The sequence below is a fragment of the Helicoverpa armigera genome, chromosome 28 (genome assembly GCF_030705265.1).
Source record: "Helicoverpa armigera isolate CAAS_96S chromosome 28, ASM3070526v1, whole genome shotgun sequence".
In the NCBI taxonomy this organism is placed as follows: domain Eukaryota; kingdom Metazoa; phylum Arthropoda; class Insecta; order Lepidoptera; family Noctuidae; genus Helicoverpa; species Helicoverpa armigera.
Genome location: NC_087147.1, coordinates 3,234,430 through 3,254,734, shown reverse-complemented (window position 1 = coordinate 3,254,734; position 20,305 = coordinate 3,234,430). Strand labels below are relative to the sequence as shown.

The window sequence follows — 20,305 nt, the reverse complement described above, 5'->3', positions numbered from 1 at the left end:
ACCAAATCCGTGAATTATAATTTTGGAGGCCATTAAGATTTTAATTAACAAAATTCTCGAAGTGACCATTATGTAAGAGCGTGAGCATATGAACGGAATGAGTACATATTTACAAACAGTTGTAAGAATACGACTCAAACTTAAGTTGGATGAGGAAAACCTGTACAATAATATTGTGATGACGGTAAGCAATTATGACGTAATTATGACTGTCGCGTTAATGTTGAGGTAACAGGTATCTTAGACTGTTGTTGTTAATAAACACGTGTTTTTGTGGCCACAGGTCTGCTGCATAGTAACTGTTTTTATATGTTATTGAGGAAATTATTATTGATTTATAAACACATGACTTTGGTTAAAGGACTTTTTCGAGGACACCGCCTGATAAAAAAATAATTTTCTGGCTTCTTTTTTCAGAAATAGTTGCTCTCTCTAGTTTTGCCTCATTTAACTTTTTTTTATGGGAAATCGTCAAATGACCTCTCCTGCTGTGGGTGCAGCATGAGGGAGTGTCAGACTCTTACTGACTAACACCCATCATGTTCCTTCTTTAGTCCTTTATACATCAGGGCCACGGCAACTCTTTCGAACAATCCCACAGCCCCGGCAGGCTTTGGCCATGGTGGGCTTCAATGGGAATTGCTGACTCTCTTCGAGGAGTTCGTGGAACAATGACATGGAGTGTCTCATTTACCTACCTACATAACTCATTTACCTTATTACCTAGACGACACTAGGTTTTCCCGATAGGAGAAATCTTATTTTTATAATTATCGTAGGCAAAAATTTGCTAAAGGTCAGGCAAAAGAGTCTCATGTACATTTTCAATTTATCTGAGGTTGACATTGGCATTGATTACAGAAGTCATGGACCTGAAGAGAGTTCATTCTAAGTTCTCATGATCAATCAAGCTGTGAATGATGATGCTGATGATGACTTAGTAGATAATAATGCAGACTCATTGCGCTTACGTAGACTAGACTTAACTAAATCGATTAACGAACAGGTTTTTGCAGGTACACGTAGCTCTGTAGGCATGATTAAGCAATATAAACACCCAAGCAAGTTTAAATAATTTATTGACTCATGCACATACCAATAAACTTAGCAAATAGAAAAAATCTATTAAGGATAATGAAAGACTTAATCAGGAGAGACATCTGACTAGACCTACTGTTTTTTTGTATGGCCAAGGTATTTCACGCGATTGCATCAGTATTCCCGGATGTTTCCAAAATTGTCTTGCTAGATCACACTCAAGTAATGAACATTTGTGCAAAATCATACTGCGATACTAGCGATTTCAAGAGTGTATTTATCTATCTATCAATTAGCAAGAAAGTTTCTTACTCCACATATTTGTAGATGCCCCTTCACAATCAATTGACAAACCAATCCCAATTCACCTACATACGAAGGCACATAATCCCAAAACAATGCGAAGCCTGAACTTGAACTTGTGAAAGCAACAAAAATCTTCATGTGGCACACTGATGAAAACCCAAGCATTGTTTGTAAGCCCCAGTGTTCGCGGTCGTGTAGTTTCAGGTTATTTTCGCAAAAAATCTTGGCCTTCGCAAATGTGGGAGTGAGAATCACAGCTCATTCTGTGTCATAAAAATGGAGCTTTCAATTTTCTTGAATGGGAAAGGTCATAGTTTTGAGTCTCTATTTCGTTTTTGGGATAATAATTGGTAAGATTCACGTAACTTTTTACATAAAGTAATTTCTTATTTAGTTGATGAAGAAACAGTTCTTGTTAAATTGTCTTATTATAAAGTTAGCCTTAAATTATTCACAGTTACTATGCTCATATATCTTGATAACTAAGAATTAAGTTTTCAATACAGCAACAATATTGCGACGGACACAGTCATAACATCGAGATAACACACACAGAATTACATAAACCATCCAAGGTTGTACACAAAATGTTATAACTCAAACATGTAAACAAAATAAGGCGGCTACTGATAAGCGACGATAAAGTTATCAGTATTAAACTGAACACAGTCATACACGGACGTATACTTGATAGTAGAGAATTCGCGATAAACACAACATCAAAAGGAAAAATGGATCAAATAGACTTAAGTGGCAAAGTGGCGATAATAACTGGCGCAAGTTCTGGGATAGGAGCAGAAACGGCATTTGTATTTGCAAGATTTGGAGCTAAACTAGCTCTAGTTGGGCGAGATGAAGTCAGACTCTTGGAGACAGTCACCAAATGTTTAGCAATAAACGACGTGGTACCATTGTGGATACCACTAGATCTAGCCAATGAAGGAGTTTGTGAAACAGTGGTACAAAGAACAATAGAAACATATGGAAGATTGGACGTACTAGTCAACTGCGCAGGAAAAGTGGCAATATCGTACCTCAGCGACAAATCAATGAAAGTATTCGACGATCTGATGAACGTGAATTTCCGAGTACCATATCACTTGTCCCAATTATCTTTGCCGCACTTGATAAAGACGAAAGGGAACATAATAAACATAGGATCTTCGATGTCGAAGCGGACTCAGAAAGGGATGTTGGGATACACGGTAGCGAAAGCTGCTTTGCAAATGTTCTCAAGACAAGCTGCCTTTGAGCTGGCTCCATTAGGAGTAAGGATAAACTCAATAAGCCCAGGGCCCACAAATACGAATATTGTGGCTAACCTTATAGTTCACAATCCGCAGTTAATGGATGAGATAAATAGTGTTGTAAAAGAATCTTCATCTTACGGGAAATATTTGGATCCAAAGGAGATAGCTCTATTGATATGCTTGACGGCAAGTGATGTGTTTCCCAGTTTAAACGGTTCGGACATACTGTTTGATGGTGCTGCCTCTATGGCGTGATTTTCGTTGTTTTTATTTGTATGTGCTATAAGTGATTTGGTTGTGAAAATAAAGGATGTTTTTACGTTAATGTTGGTATGTTTTTTTTGTCATTTATCCTTTTCTTCGTCGTTGTACAGGAGAAGCCCATGTCCTTCTCTAAATAATCATATAAGTAATGCAAATGAATCTCTTTTAGTCACATAATAAAATTGTTTATCATCTAAATCTTGTGGCTACTTTTCGTGGTCGAGTAACAGTTCCATCAGAAACCGGGTGGCGTCTCGGAAAACCTATGTAGTGGAAGATAAAAAATGTGTGGTCTTACTGTAATGTGGCAACATAAGTTGCGAAGTCTTATGTTGTTAGAAATAAAGGTCATTTTAAAGGCTTCAAGCATCAAGACTTCCTGCTCCGTACATTAATTTCATTTAGTTTCATTTCGACCAGTAGTTTTGAAACAAGATTTCGGATGTGCCTAAAAGTTTTGTGATGTAAATAATTGGTTTCATATTAAAATCTATCATTAAAAAAATACATTTACAAAATATTAACTATACGTCAGTAGTAAATGTACATGTACTCATTAAGCCTTAACTATGTCTCAAAAAAAAAAAAAATCTCTATAGAATATCTATCTGTCTCTATAGATATGTAAACTGACTTCAGACTATTTCCACTACCCAAACTAAGCTCACAGTGGCCTTTGAAACCACTAAAATATAGGTAAACTTAGACCACTTGGGGAACAAAATAAATTATAGTACATATTTAAATTGTTGTGTGAAAACTGAAAGCCTAGTTAAAACTCCTGGGTATGCCCAATAATTGAACCAATAAAGTAAGCTCTCTAGACGCTAGTTATATTACAACTGCGATAGGGTGACCAAGTTATACATTGCTTCTAATAGCGTTCATGATATATTTTATTTTTAAAAAGGTTTCAGTTCTTTTAGACTTTAAAAATATCTAAACCAAGAATTGTTTAAATCCTGTAAGAATTTTTATTGGGGCAAATAAAAAAGAACATGACATGGACTCTTGCACGATATGAGGGAAAAACATTGTTTTTGACAGTCAGACAAAAAATAAATATTGTCAGAATCATTCAGAGTTATCAATCAATAGGATTATGAACCAAAACATTTTACTCTAGCGGCCAGTTTCTTCATCAAAAGTTAAAGTTATGGCTAAAGTAATGTCTAAAGTAAAAGTAACGGTTAAATTAAATTTTTCTATTAGTTTTGCTGTCACTTTAGACTTGAAAAAAACGAATTTGACCGTTACTTTTACTTTAGACATTACTATAACTTTAACTTTTGATGAAGAAACTGGCCGTAAATTACTAATTTAATGGCAATTGAAACACACACTAGATCCTGAAGATCAAAATCTAGGCTACCTCTACATTTCCAAAACTATAAATAAGCTCAAAACTCGGAGAGACCGCAACCCGTCCAAATTAGGGAGACCACTAGCAGAAGCTAGGAGCCATGAAATACAATGAGAATACACTGTACGATTCAATTTGGTAGCATTGGAAATTGTGGCCGAGAGGGTCTTACGTTCGTATCTGAATGAAGTTGCCAATTTAGTAGTGAAAAGGGGATGTATTCTGAACTAGCTGTCTCTTTAAGTTTCACTTGCATCTTGAGGGAGCTACTTTCAAAGCTTCCAGCAATCCTCTGTGCACATAAACTCCATTTGAGAAACACTTAGTTAAAGGTAAAAAACTGCTTAAAACAATGATTCAATTGATTAATTTTAGGTATCTCTAGATTATAGATAGTAATCCATATCTAGATTTCTGAACCAGAAAATTATGGAGCTATACAGAATAAACTCGAATCCTTCCTCAAAGATAATTGGGTCCCAAATACTAATACAAGCAGTATACTAGAACAAAGGAACCAACACAATCTTCAATCAAGACACACACACAAACAAACATAATTAATTACAAACACAAACACGACTAATGTAACATTAATTTTCATCTCATCTCGTCGGAAATTCACAGGAGTGTAGTGTTGAATAATTTTCAGACTACCCCATACTTAAAATAGTTGTTAAATGTGCAACCTACAAGTGCACAGTCCCCTGTCATCTCTTTACTGACGATTCAGAAACTTAAATCAAGTAAAATAAACTACTTAAACTTAGATCCGCAATCTTTTATGAGGCGAGGTCTTAGTGAGAGCGGGCGCGGATTTTATTAGACGAGCGAGAGAGCGATTTGGGCTCATTTCCCAGATCTAAGAAAGGTTAATGAAGCGTTGATTGATTCTAATCTAGAGATGTGAGGGTTTATGTAGAGATTTTTGGTTTTCTAAGTCTACAATTTCAAAGTTATACATTCCCTCGTAAGCTAGTACGAGTATTTGAACTGATGGCCTCTCGTCTCCTATAGAATGCAAGAGCGAATTTTCTTTCTTGAATTTTCATTAACGTGGATACTAAAAGAAAAATACTAGGTAAAAACCAAAACGAAAATAAGCTTTTATTAACCAGCTATCTCCCAACTCCAGAACCGCAAAACTCACTACAAATATCACCCTCATATCTTAAAATAACATCCACTAAAATATTAATAAATTAATTTCGCGACGCCACATAACGACCACGCCCTTACCACAACTCGACACCATCCTAACGCGACAAAGCAAAGAAAAAGGGACCCTAATCCTATTGACATAAGGTTTAAAATGGGTGCATCTGAAATGGATGAAGATAACGGGCTGATGTAAATTTAATTAGAAACTTAAGACACAACAGATAGAGTGTCTTATCCGCTTCAGTTTTCACTTGGAATGGGTTGTTCGTTAGGAGAAATTGCATTCATGAAAATTTCATACGTTCTCCTTGTGTTGGCACTCGGATTGGGTGGCGGGAATTCGGCAATGTTGAATAGAAATGCACAAATTAGTGCTGCTGTGTCTTTTAAGAGGATTCAAAAGAGAAATTTCGAAGATTTCTATCTCTTGGGTAGAGGATTTGACATTATGTTAAAAATTTATTTAATAACAGTTACATGGGAATGTTCTAAAATCGGTAAAAAAAAATATCAGTCATGGTTTAGGGTATGTGGTGTGTGAAGGGTCATCCCCTATATTAACCATATATCTCGTAAATCGTCCATCGTATTTATTCTGCGCCATATAGGAATTGTATAGGTAGCATTTCCATTCTTACTTACTACTGACGAAATCTCAACAACCAACAATTTACATACCTGAAAAGACAAAAAACAAAATTAGTCACAAATAAAAATAGATTAGAAGCGAAAAAAGATAAAAGGTAAAGCAAAAATCAATGCTAATTACATCGGTATCCCAGATACATACATTGTATATTACATGTGGGTAGTCGGAAAACCCGGCTAATCCGATTTAGCAGAGAACAGCCGGATGGGAGGCATCGCACGTTCCATATTTTACTTAAGGCTTTATTTTTAATATATCTTTATGTACGCAGAACTCTGCAGTAGCTATGATGCATTTAGATATGGTAAAGAATTTAAAGTAGGTATATTTTGAGCAAGGCCATCTCTCGATGAAAAATGATGATATTTGATATATGGACTCAATTTTGTAATTTTATATTGCAGAATTTATTTCATATGTCCCTAAACTAAAATTCAAATCGAAACAAAACAGAGGCTAGCGAGAAGAGAGGCATTTTTTTGCAACCAGTTATCATTACAACGTATTTAATTAATCCCAAGCACCTTTTCAGTTCTTCCCAGTCTTAAAACTTAAGTTCTCCAAGAGGATCAGTACCACCCAACCAATATCCAGCAAAAGGAATAAGAAATAAACAATCAATGCCACTTGCTAAGACAGAAGCACCACAGAACGTACCCACGTCGCTAATCGGATCTAAAGTCTAAAGAGCGCCCGACTCCTACATATTTTATGCATGCTATCCTTGTTTGAGTTGGTACTCTTTTGTTTTTAGTGGAATTTACATACGACCTGGATTTGGATAATGCAACTTTTGAAGGCCACAAAGTTGATATAACTTTTACCTTTCTGATTTTAACTTTAACTGTAGTGGATTATTTTGCTTTTCGACAGTTAGAACAAAAATAAAAGCTTGAAAAATCTTTTGTTTATGAGGTGCAGAGTGCACCTAAAATATGGACAGCTTCGTTGAAGGAGAAGAAGAACGAGTGTGTGTGTTCAACAAACATGTTGTCTGCTATTTTTGCTGAAAGTCTAAAATTCAAGTTACAATAAAAATGAAAAAAAGGAATAGCTCATATAAAAATCCTTTGACGTAGAATACTTTCTTCCCAAAGAATATGATTAATACCCTCGAGAATGAAACCACCAAAGTACACACAAGAAGTTTGAACTAAGCAACTTTCAAACTTCAAGAATTTAGCAGAAGGTGGTCTAGAGTAGATTACTGGTACTAAGACAGATTTATCCTCAAGATCCGACAGCAAATGCATTCCTAACCTAAATATAACCTAACTGGCACAGAAAGTGGGTAGTCGAACTTGCAGTAAATTGAATTTAAATCCTCGCGCTATCTCGTATGTTTTATGTATATCCGTTTGCATTGTTTTAACTGGGAATCTCTGGTTTAAGTAAAGGATTTTCAGTTACATTATTGTTTTATGAGAAAACTGTTTTATTTAAATGTTGCGGTTGTTTTAGAGGATTTTGGAAGCAGAAATTTGCGTGTACTGATTTTGGATTGGGTGTTTTCCGTTATTTACTTTATAATTTTATTTCTGTGTCTGTGTTTCAAGACTAGATTTCTTCTAGAGAACTGTTTTGAGTGTTCAAAGTACCTTACCCTCTCAAGACAGAATTTGAAAACCAGATTCTGTTGCGACCGGACAATTAAATTAGGAACATAGATAGTCTAGGACCTGCGCAAGTACATAGATAGGGTACTTTTTATACAGCTAATGGGAAGTAGTTCAGCAATCTAATCTCACCATCTCTGTTTATTTCACAATCTCTTTAAGTATCAGAAGGACCTATTTCTACAGAACAGAAACAGCATTTAAGGGATATATGTTACAACACAAGAACATCTGTATCGATAGCAGAAAGCTTTGTTTTAATCGGATTTCGAGCTTTCTGTGCTCCGTTTACGTTCTGGTATTGTTTCCGGAGACTACTCTCAAATACTGTTCGACTCGGGATGTTTTAGTTTCTTGTTAAAAGCTTTCTAGACTTTGACTAGGATCTTTCTTTAATGAAAGAAGAAAAACTAAATTAATCAATAGAAAATCTGAGGGTAAATGGATAAATGAAAAGCTACGCTCCTATGTTTATAAAACTGCAAAAAAATATATCAAAACACAATTACATTTCCATTTCCGACAAAACATTGCGTCGGTCCCGCGTTGGGCGCCAATTCATCTTGCGTGTTGCAATAATTAAACGTCAAACTACGAATCGACATAAAATAGATTCTCTATTTGATGGCTTTTCCGATATTCTATTATAATCGGTTGATTTAACAGAACGCGGACTCCGTGAAATACTAGGCTTGGTCGGCTTTTGTGATTAGTCAGGGTATAAATAGAAACGAGTATATATCCGAAATACTCGCAGTAATTTATCAAATAAAAGGCGTACAACAAAGGGGATCACACATTTGATTGATTCATCCATTCGAAATTTACTAGCGGGTGGGCCATTCATCACGACATAGGACTGAAATATATAACTTTTACCGACATTTTTATGTCTATATTCCTAAATATAAAAAAAAAATTAGGATACATGAAAGGCTTATATTTCAGACAAAACAGCGCTACATTGAATCAAATAAAAAAAAAGTAACGAGCCATTTTGCCAGTCCCGCGTTGGGCGCCAATCCATCTTACCCGTTGCAATAATTAAACGTCAAACGGGCACGCATCGACTGGCAAATTGTTTCGCCTTAACAAGTGCACGGTGGCTTCTGACAACGTTTTTCCTATATTAATTACCTGCCACATTTTATTATTGAGTGTGAAAACTATGCTCTTTTACGAGTTTCTGCCTTAATTAACTTTTAATTTATTATTTCCTGCGTCATCGCCCTTATAAAGTGCTGTTTCGAAGTTTTTAATCGCTTTGGCCATAAAATGCAGCATGAAATATTATAGTAATATGCTGCCGTCAATCAAGTTAGCAATATATCCTAGAAAACTTGGAGTTTGCTGTCTAGGGAAAACTAAGACAAATGTGCTTAAGTTTTGTAACGTGTGCGCATATTTTTTTGGAAAATATAGCTTTTTCGTACAACTTTTTTGATTATTTTCTAATAAAAAAGTTAACTTAGATAACCTAAATTATGTTTATAAAAGCTGATTGAAAAACTTACTGTCGACTGCTAAGTTAGTAAGGAATAATTAAATCAAACCATTTTTCACACGATCAACTTAGTCTTTTTGTTACTTCTCAAGCTTAAGACTTACTATACATAGGTATTATTATTACATATGTACATAGTACATACAACTAAGATCGGTATCAGATTTCACATCTCGTACAGTGCTGTAGATAATGTGTTTATCATCAAAGTATTCTATTTTTGTAACATGTGGGCGGTGATCGATGAAATTATAAAGCAGTATCAGGTTCAAGTTTAATAATAACTGTCCTATTTATAGGCCACTTAGTAACTGTGCTTTCGTGTAACGTTACGTGCAAATCTATCCATATGACCTGTGATTGATTGAAAGACACGAACTTTTACAAGAAGTCCTTTCCTGTTGCGCTTTCAAAACTAAACTGTAGCTGATAAGGCCATTAGACATTGTAAAGGCAGACACTATAACGATGACTCAAATATTATAACAAAGTTTGTGAATGCCTTTATATGTTTGTTGCTTCTTCACAAGCAAACAGCTGAATGTTTTTTACATACATGGCAATGTCGTAGTTTGGCTGCAACAACTAATAATTCCTTCAGGAAGCGGGTAAAACTAGACACAGATGTCAAATATAATTTCTGACAAATGTAAAACGATCGCTTTGAGCAAACCAACAGTCCAACATTACATCGATGACATTATTTAGCGACTAATTTGAACCCTCAAACGCTCCATTCATTATCGGCACATGTCAAAACGTCTGCCTAACCCTGCAATGCTTCCTCAAAGTTTACAAGAGAACGCGACGCTATTTAGAATGCATTAGGGTTAATGCATGCACTATCGGATGGCGATGCATTATGCTCACGAGGGATATCCGGGTATAGATCATTTTGAATATCTTTAGAATAAATTGTTGGGTTGGTCTGTTTACTTGGGTTATGCAAATATAGTTTTATTGCTTTTGAAACTGCTAAATGGATCTATTTTCGGTGCACTTTATATTTATTGAGATGACAAAAGTATAAGATTTTGAAAATTCATTATCATCAGCTATTTACTGCCCCGCTGTAGGGCACAGCTTGCTAAATAAAGATGGTTTAGTGAAAGACCTGGTTTTCTCAAGATATTTACCTTAACCTCTACTCAGAAAATTTCCTAATACATTTGCGAACTATTATTTGACTTATATTAAAACATCAATATATCCAAACAACAAAACGCCAGTCCATTTCATAGCTAATACATTTCATGAAATGAGTATAAAATATCAAAGGATCATAAAACGGTTTCTGTCAGTCAAAACTGAAGGGAACATCAAACGTTCACTGAAGTAATTCTAAATAAAACAATAGCTACAGTTACTGGGAACTGGGGACCTACTCTAGATCAACGATAAATAATAACTCGATCGCATTTTCGCAACAACTTCAGGTTTCAATTTTATGCAGTGTCGAGAAAAAAATGATTTGAAGCTACTTTGAAACAAATAATAAATCCGGAAAGGGCTAGATGTTCGAGCAACCCCTACTTTTACCACTACGTTTGTATGTACCGCACCTGAACTAAGAACTTTCACAGTTATCCAGGTATGGGAAGTACTTACTTACATAGTTCTCCCGGGATACAGGTGAAACCCATCATCGTCGTTGAGACGTGTGATAATCAAACAAACCGTCCTTATTGGCGAAACTCAAGTTAAATATTACATATTTATTTACTGAATTATTAGTTTTCGCTATTATCCGATGTTTCGATACGGAAACTTATAGTAGGCCTCCTAGGTTGGTGAACTTATAGAACGATTGCGATGATTGGACCGCGCCGAAATATTTTTGGCACGGTACTGATTGATTGAGGTATTAAAATGAAGATATTTTGGCACTGTCTTCTTTTAAATGTCGGGTTTAAATATTTTATAAACATAACCCTAAAATAACCGGGCTTTTATTCAGGGTTTTTGTATATTTTAATGATACATTTTTTAATTAATAAAATATATAGTTCTTCATTCGTCTGGAGAGATACAATACAAAATTTATTTTTTGCTGCTGTTTAGAACGAAAAACTATACCTATTGTACAAAGGATCTAACTAAAGGATCCCAAATTCGAAAAACACCGTTAAACCAAAGGCTTTTGTAACACACACATGCAAGTACGCTACACGATTGGTCGTCCATAATCCAATAGGATGTCCCGATTTGAATTTCGATCGGATTCGTGTTCTAAATTTGAATCTTGTTTGGATCACGTACGGAACGTGAGGGCGCAGCGGACCTTATGGTGTAACTTTGTGGGTACTTGTTGGTATGTTTGATTTTCTTGAGGGTAGATAGAGATTTTACTAACAGAAGTTGCTTAGGAGGATTGTTTAAGTTTCAAGTTAATTTTATATTTGGTTTGGTATTTGTATCAGTAAAAATCTTGCAAGAGATAGTTGGATATATAATTTTATTTTATAAAGATAGAATGGTAAGTAGAAATAATACATAGAGAAATAAGTCCTGAAGAAAGTTTCGTTAAAATCTGCTTTAATTTAAGGTCCTCAACATATTAATCTGAACCCTAACAAAAAGGTCATAGCTCATACAAAGATTAGACATAAGAATAACTCTCCTAATTTCGTGAGATATCATCACAAAATCGCATTCTAAAATGCATCAAGGCAAAACCAGCATCAACTGCAACAAAATCCCATCAAAACTAAGACATAGTTACAAACTTAAACCAACAAAAAATATAAGCAAAAACTCAGCAGTTATTTAGACACATTCAGTAACTGAAAGTCGGCATTACTCGGCTTAAAGCAACTTAAGAGAGACTTAAAAGTTAGCGTTGACCGCGGCTCAACTTCAGTCAAAAACTGGTTGGCCAAACTTTTTGGAGTAGGAATTAACTTTTTAAATTGAGTTAATGAGTTCGGTGAATTAGGTTGTTACATGTTTTCTTTTGGATTTTGTAAAAATTGAGAGTTTTTTTTTTTGTTATTTTGAACTCAAACAAATCTTTCGTGATTGGAAAGTTCTCGCATCGAAACAAAAAGGCTACATAATTTTTATATGTTTAGGCGTAGAAGTCTGAAAATCAATTGAAATATAATAAAACACAAATGTACTTTATCTCTTTTTCAAATACGTGATGTCTCTTTATCCAATTCTAACATTAACTACATAGCGAGCACACATTTTAAGTTCTTCTCACTTCATAGCGCAATACAACTTAGTGAAATGATAAAATCTCCAAGTAAAGGCCAATAATATACCTTTTCGACTCAATTCACTAGTCCATTAACACATAAAACCAACAGTTTAACTTTCAAGCAAAAAACTTATAAATTACCAAACAATAGGGTTACTCTGGCTACACCACAAAGGATTTCACCGTATTCAACTTTAAGTAGTTCAAATCCCCGCCACTTAACGGATCCGTATAATCCTGTTTATTTAACTCGTACTTCCCGGTTGCAGTTAACCGATACTTCGGAATTAAACTATAAGTTAAGTCTTTTGTTTTTGGTATTTATGTAATTCAAGTACATATTGGTTTTCGTCGATCATTGTTCAGTTCTTTAGATAGCGCGATATTTTTGTTTGGAATTAGATTACCTACTTTTAGCTGGTGATCTATGATTCACTAACTTTTACCAGTGTTTCCACTCGTTTCGTAATAGAACTTCTTCTCGCAACGGGATAAAAATAAAGCCTACATGTTACTTTTCTTGAAAACTTCACCAGCAAGTATTGTGTTTTATTAATGACAACACTACTTCCACGCAATTTCACCCACATCGCAAGGAAACTATAAAAAGTCCTATGTTCTACCACAGGTCCAAGCTACCTCCCCAATTATAGTTATCAGTCATATCGGTCTAGCCGTTCTCGAGTAATTAATAGGTTTACTAAACACGTCTTTCTTTTACATTATACAGATCATGCAGATATTATTTTGAACCCACAAGCGGGGCATCAAACCATGATCAGCCAAAACAGTCACGTAGACAAAACAGCAGTTTTCAACATAAAGACTAGTTACTCCATACTCTTGGCAGCATGTCAGTACATTGGTCGATGCAGTAGACTGACGGTAACTCCTCTTGGCACGACATCTTACCTGTTGGACTTGACAAGTGAATTGCTGGGGTAAGGGATATCCCTTGCCAAGGGTTTGTAGGTAATACTGGGTGTTATTGGTTACTTAGATGAGGCAAATGAGTTCTTCTTATTGATGAGAATATGTGGTAGTTTTTTGCATGAACGCACTAATTTCAGGAATTGACAGTCCGATTAGAAAAAATATTTCAGTGTTAGATAGCCTAATTATCAGTGAAAGCTGAAGAATACTTTTTATCCAGATGTGCGGAGTAGTTCCTACGGGAAGAGGTGGATTTATAAAATGTAACCTTTTTATCGAGAACTAGAATAAGCATTTAACAGTAACTCTTTCTGATTTTTTATTGAAACAGTTCTGCCAAAGTTTTAATATAATTTTAGTAACTTTCAGACCCTTTTTCCAAAAAAACTGTAATAACGTTTTGTAGTTGTAACCTGAAAGTTAGCGAAAGTTTCATACCACTGAAAATTGTACCCTATTTATAAGTTGTACCTAATATATATTGTCGTCCATGTGTACATAGATAGTAGATAGGTATATATTTTCCTATTGATTCGGTACTGTAAAGGTGTTATATCAATATGTTTTAGTTTATTTTCTTTAGCCATGTAAATAAATAAAGTTGTAGGTAATGGTGATAATATTGTATAGTACTCTTTATTACTGCAACGGTGAAACTGAAAAAATCAGTTTAAATAAAGTCAAAGATAACCTCTACGCCTCTGCATGGAGTACATAGTTCTCCCAAACGCGGGCGAAACCGCAAGAAACACCTAGTTAGTGAACAAAGAAACTTTTCTCTCCTTCCTACACCACATAGCGTGTTCAAAATATTTCGAAGTCACGTCCAAACGAACAACTTTGTCCCAAAACCCTTTCGTCCGATCCCGCGGTCCGGGATTCGAGTCCCGGGCCATTCATTTCAATCGTGAGGCATGAAATGAACTTGTGGGTAGATCAAAAGTTTTAGTCACACTTCACGAACTTTCTGTGGTGATAGTTTCAATTTGCTTTGATTTGGGGATTAGTGAGCGTTATTTTAGGTTATCCTTATATTATTAGGGAGGCTTTTATGGCGAAAACAGTTTAAACGATCAAGATGGAGTTGCAGAAAGTCCTATATAGTATATAGCTTCAGATCCTTAGTTTATTAGAACTTAGAACTTTAGTTTATTTTAGAGTTTTGTAATAGTTGTCATCTTAATTGAAATGAAACGGTTTCACGCAAAACCTACTGAAAGAGAAGACACTTAAATTAGCTGAACTTAAATATTCTACAATTTCACTAATTATACACATTTGGCCTGAAAACCACCTGAAAACCCGTTGCCCATTCAAGTTTACTGAAAATATGGGAAAACACTGTTTTATTCCACTGCATCTAAAATTTCTCATAATTCAGGTCATCATTGTACATTGTGCTATCATTAAACATATATTTACGAGCACATAAATAGTGTCTGTCTATTCATTACATAGAGGATAACAACCTGTTACATTACGTACATTGTTGCTATTTTAATTATACGGATATCATGTTTATAGTATTCAGTTAAGTGTCAGTGAAATAGATTTTAATACGGATGTACGAAGTTTAGTATCATCGTTTGTCTAGCTTCTTCTCAACTATGTATGTTAGTATCGTCTTACAGTCTAGGTCCTAGGTATAGTTTTATAAGGTGACTTTATGTCAGGTCGGAAAATTGCATAAATAACATTAAGTACGCGGGAACTCGCTATGCATGCCATAGTCATCCATTTAACTTAAGCATTGGGTTTCTTCAAAATCATTTGGTTACAGGATTTTTTGAAAACTTACCGTCCTTGCATCTTACTAGATTCAAGAAATAACTGTCAGCACTTACCTGTAACAAAACAAAAGGCAAATTAAATATAGACTTTCACAAATTGCTGATTAATAAGCATTTTGTCCACTTAAATCAAACAATAGTTATTGCAACTTCAGAAACCTGTGAACCCTTTCATAAGCTACACCGCATTCATCCAAGAAATGGGTCACCATTCCATTCACGACCGCCACTGCTCACACTTCGAAAATGCCAAAACTACCGACACCGAATGACAAATCACCCGTACCTTCACAAAACTCCATTCACTCGCCATTGGTCATCGATCAATTGATACGCGTTCCAAATTCAAAACAAAAAGGTGCTACCGCCACCTAGCGGCAGGAAATTGCAACATCGATCCGTCACCGACACTCAATGGGTATGTGATGAATTGATGTGACGTCATTCAGGAAATGTTAGCGCCTTGTGAGGTTGATAGAACTGGTGGTATTGTTCGAAAGATGGTTTGAACGATATATTGAAGTATTGATACTAGGGAAATACTACTGTACTCTGATTCTGTTATCTCTGAATACCTGTGTATGACGACTATACAAGGCTGACCGCTCAAGTCCGATAAATCGGTGACCGATTATTTGTAGGAAAAAAATAGAATACGCTGATAGCAATAGCATAGTAACACACACGTGCCAGAAAATAGTCAGTAAATCGTAGACAGACATAAGATAGAGTCCAACAAAATATCGGCCAAATTATCTATCCTACACAAAGTTGGACGGGCGGGTTTAAAATATAGCGATTGATATTCAGGGTTATTCGATAACCTACAACGAGTAATGCTCTGAACTTGCTCATGTAAAAATTGGCTTTGTCAGTCACTGGAGAGCACACCAGCGAAGCTCTCAAAATTAAGCGCAGACCCAAGTCGCTGAAGCCGAAATCGGCCAGGATCAATATATACTTTTGGTACATAAGCAAGTTCAGAGCGCTGAGATGTAAAAAAAAATCACATACAAACAAATTCTTTGGACCAATCTTAAAAATCTTGGAAAAATCTTAGTAGGTATAGTATAGAAGGGTTTCAAAGCTTTAGTGCATTCACTGATTTCCAACTCACAGTACAAAGTTACTCAAACGGTACAATCACATTATCTATTCTGTAAAGGAGTTTTCAGATCATGCGAGCTAAAGAAACCGGCTAAAAGGAAGGTCAAATTCTAGGACTCAAAAGATGTAAGGGTATAAAGGTCATGAGATATTTACTACTTTTTAGGGTTTCCGCCAACGGTTTCACCAAGGAATAAGGCCACAAATACAGACAAAAAGTTACTATAGGTACTATCAGGGTGTACTTAATTGTGAATGTACATTATGATATGATAGTTCTTAAGATTAGAATGTTCACACTAACAAACTCTTCAAATTGAAAAAAAGTACAAGTAGACAGTGAAGATTATTTTTGAGCTGCTTATAAAATAAGTTTGTACCTACATAGGTACTTTATATGTATATTGGCATAAAGATCAGTTCTCTATTTTTTTATAAGAACATATTTCAATATATTGTTTCTATTTTCATGTAAACGTACCCTAATACTCCATTAACTAGATGAGAACAACATTTTAAAGGAATCTTTGTTCGCTCAAACATCTGAGTAACATACGCGATGAAATATTCGTACATTTTGTCTGATTTCATCTGAATATATCACTCAAGATAATATTACTTTCCAAGGGATATCAAAGATATTGAATTTTATGAAGGAGTAAGTTTTTATGGCATTGTTATTTGAAAGGCTATTTTGTTGATTAAAAAAATAAACTATTGTGTTTAGATCTTTTAAAATTTGAATAGAAAATCATGTGTATGCATGCATAATACGTATTTTAGTAAGTTTTTTTTTAGTTTGCAACAAAATGCAACACGTTTAAGCGTTGTAGCAGATACTAACATATGTATTGAAATATCTATTTTACAGAGCAAAAACTTTGATATACTGACCACTTCCCCTTCTAAAAACGCAAAAAAAAACTTCGGCATGAAAACCTAATCACTTTATAAAGCATTTACCAGACTAATTAAAGGCCACAACATATAATTAAACGCTTAAATCGCGCGTGTCGCGTAAATTATCCGCGGCACTCGCATTACCCGCCCGTCCGTCGGCGGAAACGCGTCCCCGCGCGACAAACGCATAAATATTCGCCCGTCTGAACACGCACTTAGGTTCCGTGCATAATGACGTCATGCTATGTGGAGATTATTTACATAATATATCTTAGATTAATGTTAAGTGCTTTTGAGGATTTTGGGGTTCTTTATAATAGAGGTTCTTTGTTGTTATATTAATGCTATAAGCTTCCACCGCTTTCCGCAAAAACGACTACGCACACCAGGACACCAGGATCAAAAGTAGCTTCCTCGGAAAATAGGCAATTAAACATTGAAATATATTTTTAACCAAGGTTGCTAAGTAACTGGACTGAGGAGGTTAGATAGGCAGTCGGTCAACACAAAACACCGGTACTCAGCTGCATTCAGTTAGAATGGAAACCGACCCCATAGTTGGCAAAAGGCTAGGCATATGCCAAACCACGGTATACGGAATATGAAAACCGCGATCACTTCTTTGACGCAAGCCAGTTGAAGCGAGATATCAATATTTTCCCACTACAAGTCAAAAAATCATCAAAAACACACCTCATCACTTCAACTAATTTCTACCAACATACACATACATACATAGTTTATTTTAAAAACATCCCCGCATCGCCAGTCATGTTACCGACCACAACAGCATTGAGGCGAATCAAACACAATCAGTAATGTCCATTAAAACACAGCGGACCGTGGTACTCAGTAATTTGGCATGCCACAACACTGACCAGTGAGTTTTGGGACTGGTATGTTGTGTTGTTTATTTATTTCTGTGTAAAAAATAGAAAGTCGTATTTAATCATTTTTTCAAGGTTTTCCAACAGTTTCTATGTAGAAAAACCTTAGAATGCAGTTTTTTTATGACTAGGACTTACACAGTCGACAATTTTGGGTTAACCCCATCGTATTGGGACATACATAAAATATTTTGGAAATCTTTTCTTAATTATAAATTGTACTTATTTTGTTTAATTTCGATGCTACCTAGTATGGTTAGTAGTCACTAGAAAGCTAGTCCTCCAGTGCGTCAACCCGCGTCCAGAAGAAACTGTTTCACGCCGTTTAAAAAGAAACCTACAACCTTCGTCTATAAATGGGCTATTAAACATCGAAATATTCGTTTCAATTCAGTCCAGTCCTGGGATTAGCACATTCAAACAAAACAAATTCTTTAGCTTTATAATTAGAAATCTAGACACACGGCAGTGTGTCCGCCAAGTTCGAGCAAAAAAGGCGACACACCGGCCGTGGGTTATATTACACGAACCATTTCGGGCCAAATTCGACCCCCCTGTAACTCAAAATCTATTTTATTTACGCATATCAAATTTCTAGTATCTGTTGAGACCCCCTCACTTATCTAAAATACAAAATTTCATTAATATACCTATTGTAGGTCTTGAGATATTGACGTCAGAAAATCGCTATTTTTACTATACACTCACTGACTGACTGACTGACTGACTCACTCATCAAAAACCTAGACCACTTCCAATGGTCGTATTGACTTGAAATTTGGCATGGAGGTAGGTCTTTATGTCAAGGTAAAGGGAAAAATCTGAAAATGGCCAAGTGTGAGTCGGTTTCAAAATAATGAAGGTGTTTTATACCCGGTGTAAATTTATACCCCTAAGGAACTAAAACGAAATAAATTTATCTATATTTATATAATATATCTTCGAATGGTCGTACCGATCTGAAATTCGTTACAAAGGTTTGTATTAAGTCAAAGTAAAGCAAGTGTGCGTCAGTTTCGAAAATAACGAATGTGTAACTTTGATCCACGAACATAATATATGATAACATGTCATGTCAGTCAGTTGGTAAATCTAGTCCATTTAGTTAATCTAGTTCATTTCTTTGTAAGAAGCATAAATCTGAAAGATAGTATAAATGAGACATTTCCTTAACTAACTTAATCATAAGAAAAAAATAAAATAATCAACCTTACAAAAATAAATGAAATCCCACCCAAAACAATAATGTGAAAGACTGCCAAGTTCGATAATATGGGAATGGTTCGCCTATAAAAGAAGTGAGATCCGAATAAGTACCAAGTTCCATAGTTACATATACCTCAGTTCAAAATAGTTACTTTTTAATGATGTTACTTGGCAAGTTTTAATAGAAAATTAAATACTTGATTCATTGCGTTTAGTAGGTTTATAACAAGGTGTGTGAAAACTTGCCAAGTAGCATCATTAAAAAGTAACTATTTTGAACTGAGGTATATGTAACTATGGAACTTGGTACTTATTCGGATCTCACTTCTTTTATAGGCGAACCATTCCCATATTATCGAACTTGGCAGTCTTTCACATTATTGTTTTGGGTGGGATATAAACTTCACATAAGCGAATTGCCATAACTCTATTACAAATAAACAGAATTTTCTCTCCTTTCAACTAAAAGATAACCAAAAGATTTCTCCACCAAATAATCTGTAAGCAGACCAGATGAGATGAGCGCTACATTAAGGCCATTCTCACACGATTAGCCATTAATTCTTCACGGCGTACATTTTTAATCCGAGCGCTGGAGATAATATAATAAATTCTAGTCGGAAACCACCCTTACGCGCACATGCTTAGCGAGATTTATTGCTGGGTAATCTGTTACAATGGTGCATGGAAATATTCTATATCTATGTTTATTAGTACTTGTTGTTTTCTGTGGTTTCACTCACGTATACGTTAATAGATAAGTAAGACCGGGCAAAAAGTATCCCATGTCCTTTCGTATGGTTCAAATCTGACACTGTCGTTATAAAGATGAAGAGTTTAGTATATTTGAACGCGCTAATCTCAGGAATACTTGACTCATTAAAAAAAAAAACAGTGTTAAATAGCCCATTAATTGAGGACGGCTATATATGTATGTCGGTTATTTATATCCGGATAAATGAAATAGCTACCGTGGAACCCGTGTAAAACCATCGCCAAAAGCTAGTAAATTGATAAACTTCAAAAGAATCAGAAAATACACCGCAAGAACAGCCTCAACAACAAATATTTAAATAATTCTTAACAAATATTCAAATGACCATTCTCTAATACCTTAAGTTTTTGGAAT

General features: G+C 35.2%; 2 protein-coding genes across 5 annotated transcripts in view; one reads left to right on the top strand and one right to left on the bottom strand.

Moving 5' to 3' along the window:
- The window catches only part of LOC110377678 (heterogeneous nuclear ribonucleoprotein L), a 428,881-nt gene that overhangs the window by 138,339 nt on the left and 270,237 nt on the right, over window positions 1-20,305 (bottom strand). The window lies entirely within an intron of this gene.
- Window positions 1,463-2,919, top strand: LOC110378281 (uncharacterized oxidoreductase SSP0419). Its single transcript, XM_021337475.3, has one exon. The coding sequence runs from the start codon at window positions 2,076-2,078 to the stop codon at window positions 2,847-2,849; it is 774 nt and encodes a 257-aa protein (XP_021193150.3). The 5' UTR covers window positions 1,463-2,075; the 3' UTR covers window positions 2,850-2,919.

Coding starts and splice junctions, on each gene's coding strand:
- LOC110378281 (XM_021337475.3), top strand. CDS start 2,076: ATGGATCAAATAGACTTAAGTGGCAAAGTGGCGATAATAACTGGCGCA.